The sequence below is a fragment of the Rhineura floridana genome, chromosome 22 (assembly GCF_030035675.1).
Source record: "Rhineura floridana isolate rRhiFlo1 chromosome 22, rRhiFlo1.hap2, whole genome shotgun sequence".
NCBI classification, from domain to species: domain Eukaryota; kingdom Metazoa; phylum Chordata; class Lepidosauria; order Squamata; family Rhineuridae; genus Rhineura; species Rhineura floridana.
In genome coordinates this window covers 8,719,146-8,742,883 of record NC_084501.1, presented here as the reverse complement: position 1 = coordinate 8,742,883, position 23,738 = coordinate 8,719,146, and the positions used below count along the sequence as shown (strand labels likewise).

Below are 23,738 nucleotides of genomic sequence, written 5' to 3'. Positions count from 1 at the left end.
GTAAGTGCCAATCCTTCTGCAGCCAAAGTGGCAAAACCCACTTACAAGAGGAAGTACAAAACTTGGGGAGCTTTAACGGGGGGAGACATGCCCCAGAGCAGAGGATGCTGAGTTCATATCGAGGTCCCAAAATACTACAAATGGGAGGAGATAGCATGGAGTGTCGTGAAAGTGGGTGCGGCTGCCTGGCACTAAGTAGAGATGTAGAAGAGGGGGAATGAAATGGAGTATCCTGGAAGGAGGCATGGCTGCGTGGAACCATAAACAGGAACACTCCATGCTACATGATACTGTGTTGCAATTCCCACTTCTTAGATCCTTTAAGGACTCCTTTCCCCAAGTCTGACGCATGTGGGCCACTCCAAAAACAACTGTGCATTGCTCCCCACCCCCAAAGACAGAAAACATTTTAGGAGAGATCACTAAAATGCAATATTTTATTGGAAGGAAATGGCAGAGATCAGTACAGGAACCACTCTTTGCTGCCCTGCCAAGAGGAACACTTTTTCAAATAGAAAACCATGCCCTCCCTTTTTAGACCATTATCTTTTGTTTGGGGTACCCCTGCCTCAGTAGGCTGTGGGGTTAACAATAACATAGCCTTTGATTTCATAACGGACTGTTTCCCAGTTAATCACATACTTTCTGGGAGCAAGTCGACTGGACAAGTCATACTGCAATTCGTAAAGGGACAGTGCCCGGTCCCACATCATGACATCCTGGGTCTCCCCCACATAGGATTCTTTGATGTCAAAGCTTTCCCCCATGTGATCTTGATCTTGACCAACCACGATCGATGCCTCCGCACTGATAGAATAACCTTTATTGAGGCCCTTATGGGGCAGGCGTTTCCCATTGACCCGTACCTCTGCTAACCCTGTGATGGAATCCCAAGACACATATAAGACCTCCCTGCTGTACAACTCTTCTTCTGGAGCGGTGAAGGTCACCACTTCACCCCCCACATAGAGGCTGTATTGGTTGGGTTGGGTTTGTAGATGAGGATATCATTGTAGCTTGCCCTGGTGGCATACGAGAAAATGGAGTGCAGGCGGTCCAGGACTGTGTAATGGACCAGAGAGATGGTGAAGCTGGTCAATGGCTGCTTCAGGGTGGCCTTCTAAACCACGGTGGCAGTGTCCGAGGCCCGCGGGAAAACATCTTGCTTCCCAGAGAGACCTGAACCTGAGGTGGGAGGAGGATTATTGACGACTCACAGAACAGAGAGAGAGAGAGAGAGTCACAACTTTTATCAAAACGTCTTTCCAAATAATCTCTCACATCTTTCTCCCACTTGCTTGCTTGGTTGCTTATTCATTTATTTATTAAATTTCTATCCCGCCCTTCCTCCCAGTAGGAGCCCAGGGTGGCAAACAAAAACATTAAAAAGACACTAAAAAATCATAAAAACAGAGTTTGAAATATATTAAAACAAAAAAAATCTGTAAAGACACATTAAACAAAACATCTTTTTGAAAGCAGGATCCTCCCAACCTCATTGTGGGTGAAGCTCAGCTGCATCCTCAGGATAAGCCCCAGGGCTGCAGAGCTTGAAGGAAGGACACTCTGGCCTCTGCAATCCTATGCATGTATACCAAGTCCCATTGACTGCAATGGAACTTAATTCTATGTAAGTGGGAAGAAACTTTCAGCCTGAGTCAGAGATGTGGCACTTTTAGTGGGTGAGATCTTTATCTCCCCCATCCCAGAGAGCTAACATTGACAGCTGGTGGGACATCCGTTGATTGACAGGTGTATTGATCCACCCACCTGTCAAAGTTGCCCATGGGGTTGGGGAGATGCTGCCCAAGCAGAATTGAACGAATGAACAGGGAGTTCAGTCTTTCTTCCGCTGTGTCTCTACCTGCCCCACACTTGATGGACATCAGTTGTGGGGCAGGTGGGCATGGTTTTGTGAAAATAGCTGGTTCTCACATTGTTTTGGAAAGTGCAGATTTGATAAATTCTCCCCCATCCCAAGTCTCAGTGTTTCCCTTTTGTAGAACTCTGCAGAGGAAGGTGGAAGCAAAACTAGCATGTGTTGGGTCTGCCTCAGAGCTTGGAAGTAACTAGTTACAAGTAACGAATTACTTGTAATTCATTACTTTTTTGAGTAACGAGTGGGTAATTCCTTTACATTTTGATTGTAATAGAACTAGGAGTAGTTTCACTACTTTTGTGGAGTAATTGTAACGTTTCCAGAATTACTTTTGGGCATTACTTGGGGGGGGAGCAGGGGAAGTCATCTGCTCCTCTGATTTGTGGATGAAAATCATGTGCCTCAAACTGGGCTTCTGTGCAGTGTTGCTCTTTCCTCATGCTCTGTGGATGGGGAGGAGGCAGTGAGGGAGGAGGCAGAGAGTGAGACGGGGTGGAGTGGAGAAAACAATTATTTTAAAAAATGGATAGTGGTGGTGAAGAATGGAGTGGAGGAAAAAAGGATCCGGAGGTCAAGAACATGGATAAAGGAGGAGAAGGAGGCAGCAGCAGAATGGAGATAAAGAACTGTGGAGGTGAAAGATGACAACATGTGTGTGTGTGTGTGTGTGTGAGAGAGAGAGAGAGAGAGAGAGAGAGAGAGAGAGAGAGAGAGAGAGAGAGAGAGAGAGAGAGAATATTGTGTTTGCACTTGGCACACAAAGTGGCCTCCACCACCGTCTCTGGCTACTGTGCTGCATTTGCAGTATTTTAACTTTTTTGTATCTTGGGAAAATGATTGCTTGAGTGAGTGTCCCTTAGTTGGTGGCAGGGCAGGGTCTGGGAGGTGGTTAAGTGAGAGAGATTATGCTGGCTGGCTGAGGGGGTGTTGCACTTGGTTTGACATGCAAAGATCTGAGTAGTGGCCTCAGCCTTCCTCCCCACCACCCTTACCAGTGGAGAGACCACCATTGCTATCTTATGAATAAAAATAATTATTCTACTACCTCTGTATGAGTTTGTTTATTTTTAACGTTGTTTTAGGCTACTTAGATGTGCAGCAGCCAAGGCCAGCACCTTGTAGGCATTTTTAAAGTAACTGAAATGTAATTGTAGTGATTACTTTGGAGGAAAAGTAAAGTGATCAGTTACTTTCAGAGCAATTGTAATTGTAATGGTAATTACTACTTTTTTGGACCATGTAACTTTAACTGTAATTTATTACTTTTTAAAAGTAATATTCCAAGCTCTGGTCTGCCTATAATTGGGGGAAGTCATGTAGAGGTCAGATATGTGGAAGGAATGAGTCATAACTGCAATGCCTTCTACTGCACTGCATAAACAAAATCATCTTCTCGCTATTAAGCAATTCCTAAGTCCCAAAGACCTGGGGCTAGGTTACTTCAGGAATCACTGCCTCCCCTATGAGCCTATTCAAGAACATTTACCCAGCTTCCGAGACCCTACTCACTGTTCCCCTGCCAACAGTTGGGAGTAATGCACCAACATATGTTACAAGTGATCTGAACCAGTGGGGGGTGATAGACAGAAAGGCAATCTGTTCATCTCTCTGCCGATTCCTCCTCTAAAGTGTTTGTTGTTTTTGCAGGCTTTGCCCCTCCCCTTCCTCCCTTCTCTTCCTGTCTTTGTTCTCAGTTAGTAACGGCTCCCTGAGTGGAAGCCACATAGCTGCTTCGGTGTGTATGACTTTACTGCTTTGTAGTAATAAACCTTACATTTCTTTATTCTTTCAACCAAGAGTCTTAATAGACCAGTTATTCCTGCACTCCACTGCAACATATCAAAAACTCTTAACACCAGCAGAGATGCTGCTGTTGGTGACAAAAGAAAAAGACATTTCAGTTGTGGCATCTAGGCTACATGCACACCAGTTCCTTAAAAAGCAGCGAGACCATTTTGTCTGGGTGCAGTTTGAAACAAATCTGCACATGGCTCTGCACATCTTTACTGTTTGATTCATTTTATATTGTATTGACTCTGTGTACATACCAGTGGACGGAGCATGGCAGTGATGTCTTGATCACCGGGTTTCTCAACCAAGGAGTTTTGAAGTCAGTGTGAAGTTGGCTTGAAGGGAAATCGCATCCGATCTCAAAAATCCCAGTTTTCGGAGTAAAAATGTACTGATGTCATGTGCACCCAGATTCACAAAACAGAGGTGGAGATGTACTGAAACCAGTATAACTTCAAGTGTGTCCATAGCCCTAGATGAGGGAATAATCCCCCAAAATAAATTAATCTGACCCCTTCTTTGCTTACTTTCAATTGTGTTAAAACCTTTTATGGGTTTGGGGATTTTTGCTTTCGTTTAGGCTTCTAAATAGAAACGTTTCCATTCAAGCTGGTCCTTATAAGAACTTTAAAACTCAACGCCTGAATTGGCTTGCTGCCTTCCTCCTCTTTTTCCTTTTGCCTCTTTTAGATTTATAAGCCTGTGGGCAAAGGACTGTCTTGTTTGTTAATGTTCTTAGAGATTTATGTAAGCTCTGGGAGCCATTTTGGCTGCAGGGCAAGGCAAAGATGCATTTAATAAAAATAAATATTTGTCTAGGGCTGTAGACTGCCAAAAAAAAAAAGTCAACATTCTACAATATGCAAAACTGCAGTAAAGTTAAGTCATGCAAATGTTGTGTTACGTTAGGGGATGTAAAAAAGTAACTGATAATGTGAAAATCAAATAGCGACAAGGATGATAGCCGGTATGGAGAACAAGTCTTATGAGGAAAGGTTGAAGGAACTTGGCATGTTCAGTCTGGTGAAGAGAAGGCTGAGGGGTGACAAGATTGCACTCTTTAAGTACCTGAAGGGCTGTCACATAGAGGAGGGTACAGATTTGTTCTCTGCTGCCCCAGAGGGGAGGACTAGGTCTAATGGTGTTAAGTTGCAGGAGCGTAGATTCAGACTGGACATTAGAAGGAACTTCTTGACAGTAAGGGCAGTTAGGCAATGGAACCGACTGCCTAGGGAGGTGGTGGGATCCCCTTCGCTGGATGTCTTCAAGCAGAGGCTGGACAGCTATCTGCGGGAGATGCTCTAGCTGTGGATTTCCTGGAGTGAGCAGGGGGTTAGACTCGATGGCCTACAAGGCCCCTTCCAACTCTATGATTCTATGATTCTATGAATGCTAGACCCTGATCAAGCATGTACTCTGTCTGTGCACTGATGTGAACTGAGGCCTCCAGGCTTCTGATAGTTTGTGATTCCGTTGTTTTTTCTCTTCCCTCTTGTTCTTAGATTGTTGGTTTTTTCTTTTTAAAAAAAACTTTGTTGGAGTTCACAATGCCTTTTGCGTGAAGCTTGACTATAGCACTCTTCTGTATTAATAATATCAGTTTCGCACTTCTGAGGGTTTTCACTCACTCTGTGTAGGCTAGGGATGGGATGATCTATCAATCTGGGTTCCCTCCATTTCCCATTTTTTTAATCCTAAAGTTGGTCCTCCATGTTTCTGCAGCAATTTGCAGTTTTGTTTTGTTTTAAATCCTCATGGAAATTCTCCAGCAACTTAGTTCGAATTTCTCCTAATAAATACATTTTTGTCTGCAGTTCTGACTAAGGTACAAGCAATTCATCCTCATGTAATGCATTTTTGTGTGTTATTTTCACCAGTATATTCATTTTGAGCTCCTTTCCCCCTTATATGTGTATTTTGGTAAACATTGCTTGGCTGGGGAAGTGCATCGCCAAACGTGGGTAAGTGCAAATTTCGAAGGATGGCTGTGTTTTGGTTCTCAGATTGTTTCTGAAAGTGCAAATTTGATAGATTCAGCTTGAAATGTGAACTTTCCCAGTGTAGGCTTCTAACTGTCACGGAATGAGGCTTGAAGCAAGAAAGCAAGTCTGCACACTCTGGTCAGTTCAACATTTTCCTTTAAATAAGCCCTTCTTGGAACAATATGAACCTCGGAGAGAGCATTCACCCTGCCCCATTTCCAATTTTCTCCAAAACAGTCCTTTTTCCAGTGCCATCATGACCTATTAACTCCCAGAGGCTTGAAGTAGATGGCATATCCTGAGAAAAAAGGACTGAGATATTCAGTTCCTTACATCCCAGCAACAGACCCCAGGGTCTCCGCTGTGGAGGAGGACCCCACTGGATGGGTCCACTGCTGAGTGGGGATGGATAAATGCACATGCTGCACTTTTATAAACAATAAAAAGCAGGCACTCCACCGAAGCATAGAGGGAGGAGCGACAGCCAAGCCAGGGAAGGGCCATGTCATAGAATCATAGAATAGTAGAGTTGGAAGGGGCCTATAAGGCCATCAAGTCCAACCCCCTGCTCGATGCAGGAATCCAAATCAAAGCATTCCTGACAGATGGCTGTCCAGCTGCCTCTTGAAGGGCTCCAGTGTCGGAGAGCCTACTACCACTCTAGATAATTGATTCCATTGTCATATAGCTCTAACAGTTAGGAAGTTGTTCTTGATGTTCAGTCAAAATCTGGCTTCCTGCAACTTGAGCCCATTATTCCGTGTCCTGCACTCGGGGACGATCGAGAAGAGATCCCGGCCCTCCTCTGTGTGACAACCTTACAAGTACTTGAAGAGTGCTGTCATATCTCCCCTCAGTCTTCTCTTCTCCGGGCTAAACATGCCCAGTTCTTTCAGTCTCTCCTCACAGGGCTTTGTTTCCAGTCCCCTGATCATCCTTGTGGTAGAGTACCTGCTTGTCATGTAGAAGGTCCCAGGCTCTGTTGAGCTTCTCTCTCCTGTGGCTTAAAGGAGATTACACATAAAGAGAACAACTCTTAACAAAGAAGAGGAAGAGAAGGGGGAAATAACATCAGGTCAACAGGAAGTTACATCACAGTAAGCAAGCATAGACGGGTCCCACAATCTGGGGAACAGCTCCCTACTAAAGCATGCAAGCTAACCTATCCCAACAGGTTCAGTCCCCAATGGCATCTCCAGCTAGGACTGGGGAAAGACCTTTGCCTGAAACCCTGGGGAGGCGCTGCCAGTCTGTGTAGGCAGTACTGAGCTAGATGGGCCAAAGGTCTGTTGCAGTATAAGGCAGGCATGTTTCTTCTATTTAGGTATATTTATACATGTATCTATATACCATCCTCTTGTAAAATATCAGGGTGGCCTACAGCGCTACAGAAGCAGGAAAAGCCCATAAAAACCGTTGAAAGCCATTGCAAAATTGACCAGCCAGTCAAGAAAAAAACATGAACCACATAGGCCTGTTAGTGTAAAAAAGGTCTTCAGCCAAAGCCTGAATGTCAAAAGCAAGGATGCCTGCTGAACCTCTGCTGGAAAAGTGTCCCATGGCATGGGATTGGCAACACTAAATGCCCAACTTCCAGGGGAGGCCAGTCAGGCCTCTAACACAGGGGACAACTCACAGCACTCCTCTGGGTTATCCCAGTGACTGAACTGGGATATATGAGCTCAGGTGGTCAAGAGCCTTGGATCTGGTAGCATATGGGCAGCCAATGTCGACATTCTTATGGTTGGATTCACAGAATAACAGAATTATAGAACCGTAGAGTTGGAAGGGGCCTATAAGGCCATCTAGTCCAACCCCCTGCTCAATGCAGGAATCCAACTTAAAACATCCCTGACAGGCGGCTGTCTAGCTGCCTCTTGAAGGCCTCCCGCCTTGGAGAGCCCACCACCTGCCTTGGTTAGTATATTCCATTCATCTATATACTATAAGGAAGCAGTGCTTACCCTGAGTCAGGGGAAACCACTCTAAGCTCCTTTATATTACATCTGTCTTCACCCTTAACAAAGTAGCCCTTTATTGAAAGTGATTCCCACCCCGAGATTTTGCAAGAATTTATTTATTTATTTATTTATTTAATGACGCTTTTAAACCGCCCTATAGCAACGAGCTCTCAGGGCGGTGTACAGCAAGATAAAACCACATTTAAAAACGAACAAGTGTGGATTACAGCATACAATAAAACATATTTAAAAACAAAATTAGAATACAAATTAAAATAAAAATACAATTACAGTTAAATTTAAAATAAAATTAAATTTAAACTTAAAATGCCTGGGCGAAGAGGTAGGTTTTTACCTGGCGCCGAAAAGATAACAAAGAAGGCGCCAGGCGTATCTCATCTGGGAGGGCATTCCATAATTCGGGGGCCGCCACTGAAAAGGCCCTAGATCCAATTGTTGTTCTCCAGGCCTCCCTATGAGTTGGGACCCGGAGAAGGGCCTTAGATGTCGAGCGCAGTGAACGGGTAGGTACATAGCGAGAGAGGCGTTCCATCAGATATTGCGGTCCGATGCCGTTAAGGGCTTTATAGGTAAGAACCAACACTTTGAATCTGGCCCGGAAACATATAGGTAGCCAGTGCAGTTGGGCCAGAATAGGTGTTATGTGGTCGAATTTCTTCATCCCAGTAAGAACTCTGGCCGCAGCATTCTGCACTAGCTGAAGTTTCCGAATCGTCTTCAAAGGTAACCCTACGTAGAGTGCATTACAGTAATCCAATCTAGAGATTACCAGAGCGTGAATAACTGAGGCGAGGTTCTCCCTGTCCAGATAGGGTCGTAGTTGGGCTACCAGCCGAAGCTGGTAGAACGCATTCCGTGCCACCGAGGCTACCTGAGCCTCAAGTGACAGGAGCGGATCTAATAAGACCCCCAAACAAGCAGAGCCAAGCTTCCCCACCAAAGCCTGTTGTTGATTGGGTGGGTTTTTACCACTTCATCTGAAGCCAGAAACCATTGAAGAAAACAAGGTACATAAGATTCAATCTTTTATTGGAGGAAAATTGGCAGGTAGGAGAATGGCAGCTTGTGAGTTTCACAGAACTCCTCATTCCAGCGGAAGGAATTGAAATCAAGGCAACACACACTGCCTACTTCCATGCAGTGAGTATACAGACTTTGAGGACTACCAGGGCAATCGTAACCATGTCTACTCTGAAGCATGCCCTACTGAATTCAACGGGGTTTACTCCCAGCTAAGTGGGGTTAGGACTGTGGCTTAAATGGCTTTTTTAAAACGGCCATTTGTTTGTTTGCAAATCCTACCCAGCTCTGCAGGTGGGAAACAGGGAGGGCTTAACAACCATGTAACCCCTGAGATCATAATTTAACGCTCTCCAATTAATTATTGGGTTGGAAGGAACCAGGTTATCCCAAACAGGGCACATTTCATCGTCAGACAACACTCGGTCCCACATGTACACATCCATGAGCTCCCCTACGAAGGACTGGTTGATATCAAAGCCACCTCCAAAGGAATCTTGATCTTGTCCAAGGACAATAGAGGCCTCCGTGCTAATACTATGACCTTTCATCATACCATTTCGGGGGAACGGTTGCCCGTCCAGCCAGAACTCCACTAATCCCGTCGCAGACTCCCAGCTCATACAGAGGTGCTCCCAGCTTGGTTTTAAAGCCAGCTTCTCTGGGAGGAGGAAAATCACATCTACAGACCCCACATAAAGGCTGTATTCATTGGGTTTGGATTTGAAGACGACAATCTCATTGTCGCTCGTCTTGGTCGCATAAGAGAAGAGGGTGTGAGCACGGGTCATGTCAGTGTAGGATTTCAGGCAGATGGTGAAGCTGGTCAAAGGCTGCTGTGAGGTGGCCTTCAAAGACACATAGCTCGTGTTCGATGATTCTGGGAAGATGAAGACCTTTCTTCCAAGATCTGGGGATGGGAGATGGGAAGGACATATTTTTTTTTAAAAAAAGAGGACTTTTGTGCAGAATTAGTATGTGCAAGGATGTTTTGATATTCATTTTATGGTCTTCTTCTCCATGTGCCTCATCTGAGAGGTGTGGAGGGTGGTGTTATGAGAATGGGCATTTTTCAGTGGTCCCCCCCCATTTGTGCAATTTTCTCCCCAGGAAAACACACCTGGTGCTATCATTGACAGTTTTTTAGGTGGCCAGTTAAGACATTTTTATTTACCCAAACGTTGGTGGTTATGTTTTTATTTTTATTTATTAATTTATTAGATTTATATCCCGCCCTTTCTCCCAGTAGGAGCCCATAATTCTTAATATCTCATAATGTGTATGCTTTTAGCATTTCCTGTGGAGTGAAGTAAGGTTTGCATTTTTTTTTATTGTATTGTTCAATGAGCACTTCAGGAATTTTGTTTATCCTTTTGTTTTTTAATTAAGAAATAACAAATGTCACATGCTGAATAGCAGGGAGCAGAACAGATATTAGAACACACATAATATCCTTTTGCAAAGTTTCCAAAATATTTTGGCAGATAGTATTTTTTTTGTATGTTGTTCTTGTCTTTGTTTCTTTACCATTTAAATTGCTTTTGTTACGTTGCTTTGAGTCATGACCAAGGCAATGCATTGTTGTTATTATTTCTAATCTCCCTAATTCGTTGCCCTAATATTGACTGTCTTTTTCTTCTGCATATCAATCAAACAAGAGAGCAATTATTTCCTTGTAAAAAAATTTTACAAGCCTCCCAGGCAATTGCCTGAGAGCTTCTCTCAGCTTGATTCATCCTTTTAAAAAATGCCATAAATCATCCTCATCTTTCACAATGACCAAATTGGGACAAAAGTAAAAAGAGAGTCAGACCTCCTAAAGCCCTAATAGCAACTGTTATTTATCATACAGATTTCAGTAAAGTCTTACAGCTGGGGAACTTGCAACCTAGAAAGGAAAAAAAGGGAAGAAGGGGGGGGGGAAAGACCCCTGCTGGATCATGCCAGTGGCCCATCTAGTTCAGCATCCTGGTCTCACAGTAGCCAACCGGATGCCCACATTTGATTCCCAGCAACAGATATTCAAAGGCACACTGCCTCTCACAATGAAAGTAGAACAAGCCATCATGGCCAGTAGTGATTGACAGCCTTTTCCTCCATGAATCCAAGCTGGTGGCCACAACTGCCTCCTGTGGGTGCGAATTCCATAGCTGAACTATGCACTAATATATGTTCACTCTTCTGTCCCTGGCAATCAATAACCAGGAATGGACAAGCGGGACTGCAACAAAATGTTGCAGAGTGGAGTGCCCTTGTTCAGAGTTCCAGCCAGCCAGTCACCCAAGCCCTTTTCTAGGATACTCCATTCCATTCCCTCTCCTCCCTGGTTTTCCATCTCCCTCCCCCCCCAAAAAAAATTAAAGTCAGTCAGGAATCCATGCCCACTGAACATGCGTAGCCACTATTGTGGTGTCGTTTTCCTTTCAAAAAATGGTACTTCTGCAAACCTTGGGTTCCCCCAAGTCTGCAGATACCTCTCTCTTGTGCATGCATAATTTTGGCTACATAAGAAGAGACCTGTTGGATCAGACCAACGGCCCATCTAGTTCAGCATCCTGGTCTCACAGTGGCCAAATAGATGCCAGTTATGGGAAGCCCCCAAGCAGGACCTCAGTGCAGCAGCATAATCCCCACTCGTGATTCCCAGCAACTGGGATTCAGAGGCATACGATCTCCAACAATGCTATTGTCATCAAGGCTAGTAGCCAGTGATACCTTATCCTCCATGAATTTGTCTAACCCTCTCTTACAGCCAACCTAGGGTAGAAACCAGGGCTGTGGAGTCGGTACGTCAAACCTTCGACTCCGACTCCTCTATTTTTCTACTGTCCGACTCAGACTCTGACTCCTTCATAAATGGCAAATGTATATTAATTTATTAATATTAAAGTATTAATTTTATTTTGAAGCCAGAGTCGGAGTCAGTACATTTCTACCAACTCCGACTCTGACTCCACCCAAAATTGCTTCCAACTCCAACTCCACAGCCCTGGTAGAAACGCACTCACTGTTCTGGCAGTTCTAGTGCATCTCCACCTCTTTCTTCTGAAAACGGGAGCAAACGACACGAGTCAAACCGCACTCCTTTTTACTGTAAAACCTGGTGGGAGCCACTTGAGTGCGTGGTGGTTGTTTTTTTAATTCAGCTTCACAGAGATTTTGCAACTGATTGGCAGATCATCCTGTTCCCCCTCCAGGTGTGGTTAATGAAAATGCTTTGATCTGGCGACTGGTGTGTTTACAGCCTTACTTGGTGAGCATCACTGCAGACAGAAGCAAATTCCATAGTTTAAGTACGTGTATACAGTAGATATATTGATTTAATAGGACAATTATGTTCAGTCATAAGAAGAAATAAAAACATTTACTAGTGGATTATCTACCCTGGTATGAATATCTCCAGTTAGAGAACGTCATAAAACACGGAGACAATGCAGATTTTGTCTAAGAGGCAGCACAAGTTTTGAAAACATTGATCTTTCCGATGAAAGAAAGCATAATGCATGAAAAATGTATGACATGTACCAAGTATCTCAGAAACAGATCAGATTTTTTTTTTAATGGAATGGAGGGCTAGAACGCTGAACAGCAGCACCCCATGGTGCAACAATTTGTTGCAGAACCCCAGCTGTCATGACGGATATTCCGGTGGTGGAACTATGAATTTGACTTATCCCCCTTTACAGCCACATTCACAATTGCAGCCCAGCCATCCATCTCATGCACCTGGGTAGCTTTTACATCTCTTCATGGTACCCACCTTCCTGAGCAAGAGACCCCAGCAGGCCAGCGAGGAGGAGGAGGAAGAAGGGATGAAAGATCTCCATGCTGGTTGGCTGCAGGGGAAAGTAACTGGAGAGGAGGATGAAATGTACCTCTGAAGTCGTCCGACCTGACTTGGAGACCCCTGCCTGGAATGAAGCTGATCAGCCACTGAGAGTTACCGGAGAATCTCTCTATCATTTATATTTGAACCCCAAGGGACAGGCATGGAGTTTCGCTGCCAGGGTCCACTGCCAGGGGAATCATCCATGAAATAGATAAAAATACTTTCCCACCCCAAATGTGGTATCAGTTGCCAGCTGGGTTGTGTGTTTTTTTTAATAAAAAAAAAAAACTATCGCCAGCATGAAAATGGTCCCTCTTAGCCCACACAGACTTTGGGAGCCTTCCCAGGCCATTTTGTCGGATAAAGAATTTAAAAGCCGAACAAAGTTTTCTGCAAAACTGAAAAAAAACTGTCTTGCTCATAAGAACATAGCAAGCTGCCTTACACCAGTTCAGGCCATTGGACCATCTAGCTCAGTATTGTCTACACTGACTGGCAGTGGCTCTCCAAGATTTCAAGCGGGGGTCTCTCCCACCTAGAGGTGCCATTGGGGACTGAGCCTGGGTTGGACCTTGCACATGCAAAGAAGAAGAACTACCCGAGCTACAGCCCTACTGAGTCAAGCCACTGGTTTGTTTTGCTCAGTACTGTCTACACTGACTGGCAGCATTTTGCTCAGTCTTGTCTACACTGACTGGCAGCAGCTACCTAGGGTTGCACACAGGGACGTCTCCCAGCCCTACCTTGAGATCAGCAAGTGCAGTTAGTGTAGAATGCTGCACTGCTTCGGTCTGCAGAATTGGCACTGTTCCGGGTGCCGCATAATACTTGTTCTGCCCTTGTAAGAAATCGATCTTTTAGTGTGGCAGCACCTGCTCTTTGGAACTCCCTGCCTATTGACATCAGGCAGGCACCTTTGCAGTATTCCTTTCAGCGCCTGCTTCAAATTTTTCTGTTTAGGCAGTTCTATTCTGTTCTATTATACCTGTCACAAGAACGCATCGCTCAGCCAACATGTCAAAGCCAGTTTCCTTTTGGCCCAATCCACTGTGATTTCCCCTTTTAGACCTGGGGATCTCAAGTTCACTGGAACATGCTGTTATCTCTTCCTTCTCTAACACATAGAGTCTCTCTACTGGAGACTAGCATTGCAATTGTTATTATTATGTATTAATTTCTATCCCACCAGAAGGAGTCCAGGGCTGCAAACAAGGGACAAAACTCTAAAAACCTCTTAAAAACATATTTTTTTAAAAAAAAAACTTTAAAAACATCTTAAAAAACAATTCCAGCACAGTCGCAGACTGGGGTAAGGTCTCTACTTAAAAGGCTTGTTGAAAGAGAGAAGTCTTTAGGCACCAAAAAGTTAACAGAGATGCTGCCTGTCTACTAATATTTAAGGGGAAGGAATTCCAAAGGGTAGATGCCACTACACTAAAGGCCCGCTTCCTATGTTGTGCGGAACGGACCTCCTGATGAGATGGTATCTGCAGGAGGCCCTCACCGGCAGAACTCGGTGATCGGCTGGATATACAAGGGGTAAGGCAATCTTTCAAATATGTCCTGCCTCTAAATCAGGGCTGAAGAACTTCAGGCCCAAGGGCCAACTGTGGCCCTCCACACCTCTATATCTGGCCCTCAGGATTCTCCTCAGGCCACACCCCTGCTCCAGTCCACGCCTCTCACTGGTCTAGTCCCACGCCCTCCTTGAGTGCTTTTGCAGGGCTAGAATGTGTCCTTGGACTATGATGATGCCTGGATGGAGAGAGAGAGAGAGTTTTAGTTATGAGCAAATCTGTCCGTTTTGGTTTCTCTCCATTTCTAATTTTTCCAATCTTAAATTCAGTTCTCCATATTATTATTGTTATTGTTACTCATTTATATCCCACCATTTTCTCAGAACAGGGACTCAAGGCGCCTTACAAAAATTCAAACAAATACAGCGAAAGACATATAAGAAAAACATACAGAAAGTCCATTCACAGATTATTTCCTTAGGTCCTCATGAAAATTCATTCGCATTTTAGTGCAACGTTCTCCTGATATACATGTGCCTATACGCAATTTTCCCTAATGCACAGGGTTTTTCAAACTGATTGTCCCCAATACAATGCATTTTTTGCATGCTATTTTCATTAACATGTGCATTCTTATGTTCATGCTACTCTGGTATATGTAATTGTGTACCTACAACTGGGCTGGAGAACTGCATTGCACAATTCAGAAGAGTGTAAATTTCACAGGATAGCTGTGTTTTTCTGTGCAAATCGCTTCGGAAACTGTGAAGTACATTGGTTTGCCTTTAAATGTGATGTGAATTGAACTTCACCCCATCTCCAGTCTGTGAGAGCAGAGCTTGGGAAAGTTACTTTTTTGAACTACAACTCCCATCAGCCCAATCCAGTGGCCATACTGGCTGGGGCTGATGGGAGTTGTAGTTCAAAAAAAGTAACTTTTCCAAGCTCTGTGTGGGAGTATGTGAATATAGAATTTTGCATGGCTGAAATGCCCCCCTTATTCTACAAAAGTAGCATTCACATTCATAGCTCTGCCAGTTTTTGCTTCTTGTACACCCACTACTGGTATGTCATCACACACACACAGTCCAAAGGTTGTCCAGTGGTGAAAAAGATTCCCCTTCTCAGCTATAAATTGATTGATTGATTGATTGATATCCCACCCTTCTTCCCAGCAGGAGCCCATTATCCACTTCAGATAATTTGGCCTTGAGCTGCAATGGAGACAAATCATTAAAAGTTTAACCACAAAAGTGGAGAAGGAAGTACAAGCACATTCCTGGTCTCCAAGCCGTGATTTGGAGATGAAGAAACATAATGCCTGAATTAGATGCTACATCAAAAGAGCTCCCATTGCCCAAGACATTATCTCTTATCGGAAACAAAGGGTGCCTGTTACCTGAAACAAAGGAGTGTTTCTTCAACTTAAGGCCTCTAAAATGTTTCTGTAAGTCTGGAAATTCACCCAGGGATCACTTGAGCTTGGAGTTTTACTTATCACAGACTGCATTTGTCTTCTATGCTACTTCAGAATAAAGGTCACCCAGAGGTGTAGCAGAAGGAGAAAGAAGATTCTGGAATGGGAGTGAAGCATTATGGGAGTTCTGTTTTAAGGGACAGAGTTCCATTCTACGCCCGATTCTCTGGATCAGAAGGGGGGCTTATCTCCTCTTTTCGACTATGAAGCTGGGTATGAGAGACCTACACAGGTTCCAAACCCACTATTATAGAGTCAGAGTGCTGTAGTGGTTAAAATATTGGGCTAGGACCTGGGAGGTCAAGGTTCAAATCCCCACTCAGTCATGGAAGTACATTGGGTGACCTTGAGAGCCAGTTGCTCTCTCTTAGCCTACCCTACCTCACATGACTGTTGTGAGGATAAAAGGGGAAGGGGAATCATGTCTGCCACCTTGAACTTCTTGTACGAAAGATGGTGATTGCCTTCAAATTTGTCAGAGTCCCTGCCCATGGTATCCTATTCCATGGTATCACATTATTATGCAAAGACAAGACCCTCAGTACATATCAGAGCTAGCCACAGGCCTGAGGGCCAAATGTGGCCCTTGTGGCCCTCAAGGGCACTCTAAGTAACCCTTAGAACTCTCCCCAGGCCACACCCCTCATCGGTCCTGATTTACACCTTCCATGAGTGTTTTTGCCTGGCTGAAATGTGTCCTCAAATTCTGATAATGCCTCTTGATTGACTGGATGGAAGGCTGGATGGCCCCCAGAAGGTTGCTCAGGAGGGAATGTGGCCCTCGGGCTGCAAACAATTTCTCTCCTGCTCCATCCTCTAACCCTAGCTGGCTTTTCTACACTGGGTTTGCAAAGCTGCAAGAAAGACATTTGGATCTTGCAACAACCGCAACAGCAACCACAAACAACCTGCAGGGCATTCACAAAACTGCATGACATCAAAGGAAAATATTGGCCAACAACACTGTCTGAGAATCCAAGGATTAAGAACTGGTTTACAGCTGGAGAACTTTAAAAACAAAAATCAGTTGAGCAAATTTGGAAATGGTAGGTATGTTCTCTCCATAGGCTGAGGAAGCCCCTAGGAGGGAACAGGCAAGAAACCTGGCCTGTTCCTCTTGGTTCATGGCCAAATTCAAAGAAGCGTTGCATAGATTCACCATTGGGGATTGGCTCCTCCCAGAAATGGAGTGGTCGATGAAAATAAAAGGCAGGTTCAGGGTCCACTTGGAGTGATCTCCTGTCCAGCTTCCTTTGCGAGTAGCCGACATGGCGATCCATCGTCCCTCGCTCCTCATCCTGGCCTGCCTGTTTGGGTCTCTTGCCGAGGAAGGTAAGGTCAGCCTTGCGCTGTATGAGTGGATGAGGTGTAGCTTTGCACAGGAGCCGAACAGTTGAATTCTGCACAGGGGCGGCAAGTGACACAGCAAGACTTGGAGGCCGATAGACCTCAAGTCTGGCCCCAGCCAGCCCACACCTACCTGCCTCCTTATTTTAAACCATGCCCGGCTTCCTTCCCTTAGTCTTGGTGTTACACTTACACAGCTCAGCAGGGAGGAGGATGGAGACCAAGCTAGAATGAGTTGAGTCTGCATGTCATTGGCTCTGGATCAGCCAATCATTGGCTCTGGCTCCACCAACTGTTGGGCTCCCTGCCTTCCATCCTACAAGTCTCAAGCCACATAAATCTGTTCTAGGAGTTCCCCCAGCCCCCCGGAGCAGATTTGGGGACGATATGTGCACAGGAAAGGGGGAAGTTCCATTGTGCAAGCATAAATCCTTGCATCCAATGGACAGAGTGAATTGGACACCACCCCTTGTCCCCACGCTTTGGTTGTCCCATCGCCTAGCAAGTACCTTTTTATTTTTCCAAGTTTTTAATGAGCTTCATATATTTAACTGCACGTTCTTGTATGTTTTTCGTGGCTGTTTTATCCTGATGGTGTGGTTTTTTTCCAAAGGGTCATCGTTTTATTATATTTTGATGGTTTTCTTCTGATTTTCCCCAGTGAATTGCCTTGACGCTAATGGGTCGATATACAAAGTGATTCATCAAAGCCACTAGTGGCAAGAAAATTTTGCATCTGGTTTTGCCCAGAGTCACAATTCTGGCCCAGCTGTGATTGGTGGTTTTCAGAGTTCACAATAACAGAGCCAATTCCGCTAACTTGATATCTGCCCAACTGAAAAACTCTGTTCAGCACAATGTGAGAACCAGCTTCAACTGAGTGTATGGCAATTTATCTCCCTGTATTGATAAAGACAAAAGAGCAAGACAAGTAGTATGATCATATGATCTGGTTAGGGCTGTTGTACTTCACCCTTTGGGAAACCCAACAAGAGCAGGCAGTTCCTGTAAATTCCTTTGAAACAGAAGGTTTTTTTAATCTGCTTCCAAGGAAATAAGAGAAGAAGCCCTTCAGAAAGGCCTTCCTCTTGAAATACACTGGGCATATTGAACAATAAAATCCTTAACCTTCCTGGTGTCTTTGAGACACCACCTGAATTCTTCCTTGATATTCCACATGGGAAGAAATGGATCCATATTTCTGATCTGTGTCAGTTTTGCAATCATATTTCCATTTGGTTCCATTTCTGCATCAATCTGCATTTTTTAAAAAGGTATGCAAATTTGCAATATTTTAGAACTTTTTTTCACAAAATAAGCATTTTCCCTTGCATTGTACCTTAAAACATGCATTCTGCACAGATTTTAGCCTAAAATATTTTTCTATGCATTTTAGTAAGATTTTTGAGCCGAGAACTATAGCTCAGAATTTAAAAAAACCAAAGGGTTACTTGTGTTCCTATTAGTGCATTAGAACAGGAAATACAAATTGGATCAGCTCAAATGTAGACTGAACAAAATCCTTTAGCATCCCTCTTTTCACAGATACTCAACTTTTGATTTTGAGGCACAGCAGACGGGCGCTGAATAGTCTGTGTACACGAGTGAAAAGAGGCACAGTGCAAAAACAGAAGAACGGCCCTCTAGGGTTGGTCCATGTAGTCCAACATCCTTTTCCCACAGTGGTCAATCAGATACCTCTGAGAAGCTAACAACCTGCAGGATATTGAGGCCCATTCTAGGCAACTCAAACAACATCTGCTTGTACTTTTAGGTGTATGAGAGAGAAAAAATATTCTATTCTGTCCCTCTTTCCAGATCTTCAAACAAAGGCATTCATATTCCCAGTGACTTCAAACACGACGCTGTGTTTTTGAAGGCCTCGCTCCAGCAACCTTTGACCAGCATCACCGTCTGCCTGAGAAGCTACTCGCTCCTGAACCGCACCTATGGCCTCTTCTCTTATGCCACCAAGACAAACAGCAATGCGTTCATGCTCTTTAAGTCCAAACCCAACGAATACCAAGTTTATGTGGGGGATGCATGGGTGATCATCAGAGTTCCAGAAAAACAGATCTCCAGACCGAAATGGGAACACATCTGTGTGAGCTGGGAGTCTTCCACAGGGTTAGTGGTGTTTTGGTTAGATGGGCAACCTTTCCCCCGCATGGGCATGAAGAAAGGTTACTCTATAAGTCCAGAGGCATCTATTGTTGTGGGACAAGAGCAGGATTCCTTTAGAGGTGGCTTTGATGTCAACCAGTCCTTTGTAGGGGAGCTCATGGATGTGTACATGTGGGACCGGGTGCTGTCTCCCGATGAAGTGGACCTTGTCCAGAGGGATGGCCTCCTGTCCGACTATCTCATTAACTGGAGATCACTAAGCTATGAAATTCAGGGGTATGTCGTAGTTCAGCCTTTCCTGAAGTCGCTCTACAGAACTTGGGAGCCTTAAATGAAGCAATTGTTTAAAAGAAATTGAAATGTCTTTAAAATATCTAGATTTTCAACACTGTGGTCCAGTAGATAGTAGTAATGATGTTGATCTCAACTCTTTCAGCCTGCTCACAAGTTCCATGAAAATCACCCATGTTGCATTTTCCTATATTGCTGTCTTTCCAATAAAACATTGCATTGCACTCACTTTGACTCTCCTAACATTGTAAAGAGTTCCAACTGGAAGAGTCAACACAGGTTCTAGAGGAGAGCCTTTGTTAAACTTCTTGCAAAATCTGGAGCTGGGGAACTAGACCTGAGCATAAATGGATTCTTGAAATCCTCCGTCCTATCTGTGGGCAGATACTTTTATTTGTGGGGAGGTCAGCACATTTCTCCAAGGGTAGGGGAAATTTTCCAACAATGGGTATGGCACACCCTTGCCATCAGCAATGGCAGCAGCACAGCTGCTTTGTGGGAAAATAGACAGGGAGAGGTTTATGGCGTGGAGAAAGTGGCTACAACCGAATGGGGTCATCTAAAAATGCTAAATGGCTAAGGATGCTAAATGGACAGCACTTAATTAAACTATGGAATACACTCTCACAAGAGGAAGTGATGATCACCAACGCAGATGGCTTCAAATGGCAACTAGGCAAATTCCTAGAGGATAAGGCTATCAAAAGCTACTGGCCGCATTGGCTATGTTCTACCTCCACTGTTGAGGGCAGCATGATGCTGAACGCCAGTCGCTGGGAATCACAAATGGAGAGAGCTGCTGTTGGGTTGAGTTCCTGCTTGTGGGCTTCCCAGAGGCATCTGCTTGGCCACTGTAAGAATAGGATACTGTTTTGCCAAAGGGTTTTGCCCTTTTCTGAGGCAAAAAGTTTGAGATCTGAATGACCATGAAACACACTAATGAGGAAGGAAAATGTAATAATTTTTATTGAAGCAAGCTGTACAGCCTGACAAGCTGAGATTCCTAACAAGCAGGCTCCAATCTCTTACACTTAAGCAACTGATGCTGACAGCTTTGATCTTACGTTTGCCTCCATTTCGCTCTGGTGTAAACCTCATTATCTTCAACAGGCGGAGGGGTCCCTTTGGCCCATTATGTTTTACACCAAGCTGCATGCCCTTGCAAGCCAGTGCCAAGACTCCCCTGCCCAGATCAGGGGTCCTGTATTTATACCCAAAAGACCCCCCGGGAGGGGGCACCTTATACCTATGAGATCATTATCTTCCCAGCACCCAGGTTGCTGGGTTCTCACACAGGTGACCTTTGTTTGTCTCTTCTGACCCTGTATTTGCTACAACTTGGGCTGGGAATACAACTGTGACACTCACAAGCAGCCTTTGCCTGCACCTGCGCTCTCCCTCCGTGAGGATAGCAGCTTTGTTTTGACTAACAAGAGTCTTTCTCTGACTCTTGTTTACATAAGCAGGGTGAGAACATTTGCAAACCAATTAACCTCACTGTTCCTTCTCAGCTGGGGAAAGCCATAAACAAGCCCACCTGGGGAAGCAGGAGTGTGAGACAAGCTCATCTGGACTGTTCTGGTTAATTGAACAACTTTTTCCAAGCCCTGTTTTTGAACATACACAGAGTGAAAAACCTCTTTCTCAGCTTATTATAAACAATGTCAGAAAGCCTGTGCTTTGAGCTCTCCAGATTCCAATACTATGCAATGACAGTGTGCAAAAACAGTAAGCATCCCAATAAATCAGGGGTATGAGACATGAATTATGGGACAGGAGGAATGGGGCATGCCATACTAAACCTCCTCAGTTGTACATCAAGATGGCTTCCAGAAATATTTGGCACTACAGATCCTGGACTAGATGGGCCACTGCACTAATCCAGCAGCCAGACTCTTCTGATGTTCTTACCACTGATTGCCCTGTTGGAAGGATCCCAGGAGACAGAGGGAGAGAGGTGGAGAAGACCTCAGAGCCTGCTCCAGCTCGACTACCCCTCTTCCCACAGGGCAATCTAGTCACAGGCAATATGCCTCTCGATATCAGTTTCTTGGAATTACAAGTGCGAAGAGTGCTGTTGCTCTCAGGTCTTGCTTTCAAGATCTCCATAAGCATCTTGTTGGGCACTGGGGCTGCCTTAGAAAACGGTTTGTCTGCCATGTTGTTTAACATCTAGATGTTGGGCTAGATGGGCTTTTGGCCTGATCCAGCAGCCAAATTCAGTTCTTATATTATGCTATTTTGCTCAGGGTGTGGGTGCGTGGCTGGGTTGTGCTTCTACTGCCTGGCTACCTATTTTGCATTCTGAATAGGGCTTATTGTTCCTCCCTGGGAGGAGTTAATGAACAAATGAACTGACAGCTGATACAAATTGGTGGAAGGGAAAGTGGTACTTTAGTTGACTTCTGGGAGATTCCCCTTGAGTTCGGGCAAACTAGAAATCCCAGCCATCCCTCACAGTTTGTGTCCATTTCACAGAGAAATACACTTTGCTTTATAAGTACATGGGAGCTGCAGAACAATTATTTTAAAAGTCACTGCTAGTTTCCTGCCAAATAACAGAAGTGACACCTAAGTAAGGATTGGAGGTGGAGAGAGAGAGAGATTAACAGCACAATTTTATGTCCGCTCAAAAGCCCCATTGACCTGCTCTGACAAAAGCAGGCCAAGAAAAATTAAACTTGTATAGCTCCTTATATTTAGAAAATGCATCATCAGCACATTTTAATGGATCACACACTGCGTGTTCACTTTTATATTTCTATTCAAAAATTATTGATCAGTAAAATGTATAATATGCTCTTTTTTGTAAACAAAAATTTAAACGCTCTTTTAATCTAATAACATGTACACTTTCATTACCCTCGTCACAGAAATTGCTTAATGTGCATGTCTACTAGGATTCTGCTGCAGCTGGGCTGTGTGTGCACCTTTGATCTTCTGGAACTGGTGCTGGATATGCAGAGAGAGGACAGTGGGAAAGGCAGGCACATGTGGTGGTGCTGCAGAAAGCACAAGCTTACTCAACTCACATGATATGCACATGCACATCATTACCCCATCAACAAAGTCTGGGTGGCACATTCAATAAATGAGACAGTAGCAGGAAAAGACAGCTCTTTAGGAACATAGGGATGCCTATCTTTTGCCTGGTGTCCAAACAAATCACTCGTCAGTCACAGCTCTAACTTCACTCATTGGCTAAACCCCTGAAAGGTGGGGACTTGGAGTAGCCAGGTTAGCTCATTTCACATTGCAGGGATGGGGGCAGCTCACATTTTGCTTTATATATTTTTTCAAGAGCACATAGGAACTTACCTTTTCTTTTTCAATGAAAGCGAAGAGTCTGGGCCTCCTGTCCTCTTTGGCTCCGGTACACTTGTACCCTTTCTACCTGCCTCTCAGTAGAGCTAACCCTGAGTAAACAACTTGTTTCATCAAAGGGTGGAGGTGAATTGAGGCCTTATGAGCCACCTTTCTCAGGTGTCACCTCCTTGGCTTGGTTCTTAAAGGGCTGGTCCTTGGCCTGAAGACAAGCACTTTTTAACCTTTTTCTGTCTGACCTGTGTATTGATGTGGGAAGCATTTTATCCCTCTGGGTGAGTTGAGGGTGGCATCTGTGACGGTCCAAGCTCAGGCTCTAGGTCAGCAGATGTCATGCCTAACCCTAATCGTTTATCAGGTATGGAGACTTGAGAGGACGAATCATACAAGGACCTTGAGGAGCAGGCAGGGTCCCCTGAACCCAATGCTGAGGATCCACTTCAAGGGCCCTCCGGGTTGATACCTGAGGAAGAACCCTTGGAGCTGTCAGAGGAGGAGGAATAGCTCACACACACCCCTTCAAGTCCTAGCACCAAAAGCTTCTGGTCCAGGCCAAAGAGTGAAGGCACAGTCTGCATCTGTGGGCCCAGAGTTGTTGGGTAAGCAATCCTTGATATCCCTTCACTGCCAACAACTGTGGTTATGGTGTGGCTTAGGAGACCAGAGTATAAAAGGCTCTACTGCAATGTGGAGGTGCCCTTGGGCCTGGTTTGGAAGCTCCAGCTGATGCAGAATGTGATGGCCAGACTGCTGATCTGGCACATGGCCAGCAACATGTGACACCACTCTTAAAACACCTGCACTGCCTGCACATCTACTACCAAGGCAGGGTCAAGGTCCTTGTGTTAGTTTACAAAACCCTGAACAATGTCAGTCTAAGACTATCTTAGGGACAGCATGAACCTTTATATCGCCACTCGATCACTGAGATCATCTGAACGAGCATCGCTGGCCGTTCCCAGAATTGGCCATGGCTCATTTGACAAACAACAAGACATCAAGCCTTTAGTTTCATCGGCCCAGTCCTGCGGAATGCTCCGACACCAGAGATTCAGCAGGTACCAAGCCCATGATGAGGGACAGAGAAAGCCTCACCTGTCCTTGGGAATCTAGCCAGTGCACCAACACCTTCCTGGGAGGTGCCAGCTTCACTTCTCCCACCTGACCTCCTCCTT

The 23,738-nt window shown here is 44.7% G+C and overlaps 1 protein-coding gene and 2 pseudogenes across 1 annotated transcript; 1 reads left to right on the top strand and 2 right to left on the bottom strand.

Moving 5' to 3' along the window:
- Positions 1 to 569: 569 nt before the first annotated feature.
- LOC133375158 (mucosal pentraxin-like) lies at positions 570 to 8,818 on the bottom strand (annotated as a pseudogene).
- A 114-nt stretch (positions 8,819 to 8,932) lies between these two features.
- LOC133375156 (mucosal pentraxin-like) lies at positions 8,933 to 12,481 on the bottom strand. Its single transcript, XM_061606722.1, has 2 exons — positions 12,415 to 12,481; positions 8,933 to 9,564 (listed from the first exon to the last, which is right to left on the bottom strand). Exons 1-2 carry the CDS (start codon positions 12,479 to 12,481, stop codon positions 8,933 to 8,935), a joined length of 699 nt encoding a protein of 232 aa, XP_061462706.1.
- Positions 12,482 to 16,745: 4,264 nt separating this feature from the next.
- LOC133374908 (serum amyloid P-component-like) lies at positions 16,746 to 19,328 on the top strand (annotated as a pseudogene).
- The last annotated feature ends 4,410 nt before the right edge of the window (positions 19,329 to 23,738 follow it).

Coding starts and splice junctions, on each gene's coding strand:
- LOC133375156 (XM_061606722.1), bottom strand. CDS start 12,481: ATGGAGATCTTTCATCCCTTCTTCCTCCTCCTCCTCGCTGGCCTGCTG. Junction 9,565..12,414: donor GGGGTCTCTTGCTCAGGAAG/GTGGGTACCATG, acceptor TCCCATCCCCAG/ATCTTGGAAGAAAGGTCTTC.